At 49.2% G+C, this 6,044-nt stretch overlaps 1 protein-coding gene across 1 annotated transcript; it reads right to left on the bottom strand.

The window, feature by feature from the left end:
• Positions 1–2,876: 2,876 nt before the first annotated feature.
• Positions 2,877–3,797, bottom strand: LOC146206861 (receptor expression-enhancing protein 6-like). The gene is made up of 2 exons (XM_084587069.1): positions 3,680–3,797; positions 2,877–3,310 (listed from the first exon to the last, which is right to left on the bottom strand). The coding sequence occupies exons 1-2, from the start codon at positions 3,795–3,797 to the stop codon at positions 2,877–2,879; spliced, it is 552 nt and encodes a 183-aa protein (XP_084443195.1).
• Between the last annotated feature and the right edge of the window lie 2,247 nt (positions 3,798–6,044).

The following is a 6,044-nucleotide window of genomic DNA, read 5'->3' as shown; positions in this document are numbered from 1 at the left end:
CCCACTGTCAAAGCCTTAAGTCATTCTCACACTCGCCCAAATTATCATTTGGCGAACTGAAGGAGGAAGATTGGATTGCACATGTGCAGCACTGCCCAGCATCGCAAGATTATCCTCACGGTAAGATGCTTAGACTCCTAATGTGGTGCGGCTCAAGAAGCCCCACCGCCGCCTTTTGGGCGTGTGATCCAGAAGAAACTTTTCAGAGACGCCTTCTGGCCACCGAGGGCTGCTCTCGAGAAGCTTCATCCCCAGAAACAGCGATTTAGTCTGGAAGAATTTATTCCACGCGCACAGTCTGAATTCGCTATAGGAAGGCGAGAAAGCATACCAACCTGCCACCGATACACGAATTAAGCACTATCTGTGCTACTGCAGCTGTAAATATTAACGAGGAGCGTTTCGGCTGTCGCTTCTAGCTGTGCTTTCGCAGGATGCGGCAAAAGACAAGTTTCAATTGCCAGCGCCGGTTCTTCGCTTTATTTGTCCCGCGGGAACAGTCGCAGAGTCCGGGAATTTCGCTGCGCTCTCTTCGGCCAGGTTAACCAATCGTCCACGGTACCACCCTGCAGTAGAAGAAAAAAAAAACTAGTCAATAGGCCCCGTGTCTTTATAGCTATTCAGTTTAGTTTTTCGCACACGCGGCGCCAAAGTGCCCTTAAGCAATTACTAGTCGCATCTTCAGTCGTTAGCCCCAAGGCTGCTAACGTTAGAGCTAATTTTGAATACTTAAAGGGGTCATGACAGCTAAAATTTGAGCATAAACTGATTATTGCATTTTCCTCCGCACACGTTAAATTATAAATCCTCCAAATTTGAACTCACTCGGGGCAGTAGATAATTTTAAAATTAATTTTCATTATTAATATTGGAATAAGGTTTCTGTCTGGCAACAATCGGCCACTGACGTCACAACGAGATATCATCCCCATGTCGTCTGCTATTCCCGGTGTCGGCTGCACGCATGCATGCACGCCGTGGATGGTGGTCACTGAGGGTTTTTTTTATTCAGCAAAAGTATTTATTCACATATTCTTTCTTTGAGAAGCCTTCACTATAATATGCGACCTTAGTGATCGTTGGACCTGTTTTGGGCTTCGTGTAGAGATTGCCGACCGAAATCGACGGGCTTATGCTATATAATTTAGGCATACAATCAGAGGCATATTATTATGTTATGAGAGTTGGCTTGTTTTAGCAACAAGCGCTTCCGCATATATAAAGCCACTTGTTCAAAGTTTCCTTCCACGAAAGTGGGGAGGGGTTATGTTCCTGATCGCCCTTTTGGTTCATGAAAGCAACTAAATCTCAGACAAGCATACCCTGTGACATTAGAGAAGACAAACCTCTGGACTTGCTTTTATGTGCGCCTGTTAGTCAGGCTTCACTATTTTCGGCTGGTAAATTATTTTTGCAAAACTATGTTCAGTCTGGCCGCGGCCAGCGCACGAAAGCATGTGCCGCCGCTTCAGTCCCGTCAATGCAAAACCTAACGCGATTCGAATGCGCTTCACTGCATGCCCGCACCGAACAAGAGCCTCCCAGTCGCCCCCGTCTCGCCTCCTCCGCAGCCGACTCCGGAGACTTACTTTGCGTTTTTCTAGTGCTTATCCAGCAAATACTCGTGCTTCAACGTAAGCATACACCATTTAGTATTTAGTGTGTGAACCCTGAATCCCGCAGGAATGCGCCGATTCGCGGATTACGACTGCGGACTCAGCGTGTTTTGCAATGAAATGGGTGCACGGCGCTCGCTAGACAGGGTCACATCGACGCTCCCCCCTCAATGTAGACTAGCTTTGTGATGTAAGCAGTCGTCGATTTGGAACTACACTCGATGGACACATGCAACCGCTAAAGCTTGTGAGTGCGTAAACTAGAACTCTAGACCCGAGCCACGCGTACTCGCGCTAGGCCTACTCGTCGCTGAACGGGCCGGCAGTTAAGCACCAAGGTCATTGATGATGACACGGGGGAACATTTAAAGTGTAGCTTTTCCTTTCTTTAACACGGCCGCGGGGCCATAGAACTTACTACGACTATAGGCGACCGTTTGCCCTGCTGGCGTCGTCGCCTTTGTAATATATGCGATAGATCAGTGCGTCGATAAGCTATGGAACCTATAACCGCGTGCAGCGCACTGACCGTGCCTTGTGCTGAAGAAAACATGCCTTACTCTACATCGCTTTCGTGCGATAACATATCAAGCACTTCTGCTGAGGGACGACCACTGTGCCAACCGAAAAAAAAAATAAAGAGATGTGTCCTTTGATATTGCAGACGGCGCTCCGCCGCGTATCCGTAGAGTAATATATATCTTTCCCCTAAACAGATTACATTACTAATTTATGTGATTACAGAAGTAAAAATAAAAAAAAAGACAAAGTACAATCCCCAATGCTTTCCTTGGCCTCGCCGACTGTTGGCTTCTTTCCTTCATGTATTATAACGAGCACCCTCATTTCCCCTTCTGTTATATATATATATATATATATATATATATATATATATATATATATATATATATATATATATATATATGTATATATATATATATATTACTCTATGGCGTATCCTCTGTGACGGTACGCGAACATTTCAAAATGGCGGTCGCTCTCGGTGGGAGGAGCTTCCCGATTCCGATTTCTATCGCGGTTTTGTAATATGCGAGCGCGCTAGGCACTAAAACTTTACGAGTAGAATCATAGACCTGCGTATTATTCATAGAAGTATAAAACGGCAATATATCGAACGACCCTGTCATCTCCCCTTTAACTTGAACTGATTTAAGCTGCCGCTTTTATCGGATAAAAGTGGACTGCGACCGGATTGTTGCGGTTCTACCGCATCATGTAGCGGACACTCACGCGACGCAGTTACTTCCTCATTTTGCGGCTGGTGTCGGGCGACTCCTTCTTTCCGCCAGCCGCCGGAGGCGGCACGGCGGCGGCAGCGCCGTTCCCACCGGGCGCCATGGGTCCTTCCTTGAATATTTTGCCGGCGAACACCTTCTGGAAGATGATGTTCGAGCCATTGTTCTGCATAGGCGCCGCGCACCAGGCCAGCAGTAGCAACTTGAACATGTAGACGCGTTTGAAGTAGCGGTGGACGCCGATGAAGAGGAAGTTGAGGAAGACGTTCACCAGCGCGTACATGATCCAATAGGCGGTCCACTTCTGGAGCGCTAGGACATCCGCCCGGTCAATGGCTCGTATACTTCCCAGCATAGGCCAGATTGTCGTGATGAACATGACAGTCTTGGCGCCCAGGATGTTGGCCGCAAACAGAATGAATGTCAGAAAGGCCAAACCTGCGATGTTGTAAGCCGAGAAACATTAGTGGCTTTAGGCTGAGTCTCTCATGAGGTGAGAGGCAGGCGCGTAACGCGAAGCAGATAGGGGACATAACAGGATGCACGCGAACGTTTGCTAATCCCAACAAGAGGTGGCGAGCAAGACCTTTCCTTCGCCGAATTAACCCTGTCTTGGAGCCGAGGGTTAACGGCTTTAACGTTATGGCGACGTTTGGGCTCAAAGCCTACTGACAAGTCTGGATGGGGTTCCTTGCCAAAGTGCTGCCGCCTCCCGTTGCCTACCCGCGCAACCAAGCGTGCTGCGAGCTTTCGGCGCACACCGATCTGAGAGGGAACAGGCGTTATTCTTGGGGCGGCTGGCCTCACCGTATACGAGCTGCTCGCGCTTGACCTTGGACTTGCGCTCGACGCTGTCGAGGGCGTCGCCGATGACTCCGCGCTCCCGCAGCACCCTGCCGAGCTCCTCATTGATCTCCTGGGCCATGGCGAGATGCGTCGTCCGGCTGCGTCGGCTGGCTGCTGTGGAACGGCGCCGCGTGTTGCTCGTGCCCCTCGAGGCGCTTTTTTTCCTCGTCACGTGCTATGCTGCGTCATACCGGCACCACATTTGTTGAAAAAAAAAAATTAACGTGCAAGTAATTAAGAAAAAGTAATTCGCTTGGATTCAGTGACGGGAGGGCCGAACGTAAGAAACGAGCTTCATTTTCTCCGGCTGATCCCTCACCTCTTCTTTTTCACATAAACGCAAGCAGTCCCGATGCACTTTAGCCAGCTTGAGGTTGGTCGACGGGCCGGATGTAGTGTGCAAGTCACGAACGTGTTCGGATCCGCCTAGTAAGTGTTCTGCCTTCTGGCTGGTTTCGGACTGCGTCGCTAGAGGCGCATCACTATAAAAAACTCGAATGTTTCAGGCATGCGCTGGCCATCGCTGTACCTGGTTGACTCCGCATGTTAGCCTTGGAAACAATTGGCAGGAGATTGTCTTCTAATCAAGAGGTTCTTGCTGTACAGGCGTCTTACTTCATGGAAATGTTTAAACGTGATTGCGTTTTTAAACGCCCTGTTCACCAGAAAATGCGGTGTTGGCATTGTGAGCGAGAAATCACCAGCATGCATGTCGCTGGCCGCTGACCCGACTGCGCACGGACTGGACGTAGGGTTGCCGGTCGTTACGTTCGGCAGGAGCTGCCAACTCGGGCCTCTCCTTACGGGAGGGTGATATAAGAATGAATCTGCTATGGCTATTGTATTTTGAGTCAGACAACCCGGCACACTCATACAGCTTGGTTAAAGCGGTGCTTTATATGTGGGGCGGTAGCCTACGATGTTGCGTCAGGACCTTCTAGGCGGAGCTATTGCGAGAGCAATACTACGCCAGGTTTCAGCCCGTCGCGTAGTCCGTGGCCTTATGTCACGAATGACCTTGAACAGCCGCGAAGACGACGAAGAAGAGCACAGAAGTCAATCGCTGGCACGGAGGAAGGTCTTGCTTTGCTCCTTGACGATCGGCTAAGTATTGGGTTGCTGGTCCCGGTTTTGTCTTTCCCCTGTGCTTCTTTTGTTCTCTGTTGACTAACGCACGCGGTGACTTTGTCAATTTAAGGTAATGTCGACGCAGTCCCTTGGCCAAGGGCGCTCCCCTTGGTCGGCTTCCCTCCTGACCGATGATCTGCCCTTGGAAGCTTTTCAGAGCTCCGGTGTCCGCAACATCCCTGTGGCACTCGTACCTAAGGATGGGGGCACCATTAAAATGAACAACCCAGGAGCTGTTCGAGCTGCCCTTCAGGAAATCACTTCCTTCTACGAAGGAATAGCCGAGGTGCGCCAATTTGGTCGCGGCGGGATTCTTTGCCGTTCGCCAGAGCTATCATGCATAAAGGACCTGCTAAAATGCTCCTCTTTCGCCTCTCATCAGGTAAGCAGTTTTATCCCTTCACACCTGGCTTGCACAAGAGGTCTAGTCCGAGGTGTAGACTCCTCATTAAGTCCACAAGAAACCCTTGACCTTCTTTCCGCGGCAGGCGTTGTTGCGGTCTATCGCTGTAGCCGGGAGGTAAATAATGTTCGTGTGCCGACAGAATCGGTTATTGCTGCATTTGCAGGCACAGTCTGTCCATCGGAGATTAAAGCGTGGCCTTTAATATTCAGAGTAGATCACCTACCATCAAAGCCTCTGCAGTGCAACAACTGTTGGCGTTATGGCCATACTGCAGGCGGTTGCAAATCCACTTTGCGGTGTTGCAAATGCGGTGAAGCACATAAAACACACTTATGCTCTGATCAAATTGTCAAATGTTGTCTTTGCGGCGGACTACACTCAGCAAATTCTTTGGAATGTTCCTCTAGAGCGCATGAAATGAAAATTCTGGAGATTATTGACCGCAAACGTTGCTCGAGGCGTGAGGCAATTCAGGAAATTAAAGACAGAGCTCATGGGTATGCAGGTGTGTCGGCCCGTTCAGGAGCTCCATTAGATTCCACGATGTCTAAAACCATAATAATTGCTATGGAAGCAACCATGGCCAAAATGGTGGATAGGATTGTGACAATAGTCACAGAATGCATATCCAATGTTCTAGCAGCTCATAATTCTCAGACTGTGCAAACTGCTATGGTTTCTCCTACGGCACCTGGACATTCACTATCAGTGCAGCACTCATTAGCTGCAATGTCTTGTTCGCAAAATGAGTCTCTTTCCGCATTACCTATGCAAAATTCCAACAAGTCAGAC

Source organism: Amblyomma maculatum, chromosome 1, assembly GCF_055883805.1.
Source record: "Amblyomma maculatum isolate TAMU_Amacu chromosome 1, ASM5588380v1, whole genome shotgun sequence".
NCBI classification, from domain to species: domain Eukaryota; kingdom Metazoa; phylum Arthropoda; class Arachnida; order Ixodida; family Ixodidae; genus Amblyomma; species Amblyomma maculatum.
This window is presented reverse-complemented; position numbering and strand designations above follow the sequence as displayed.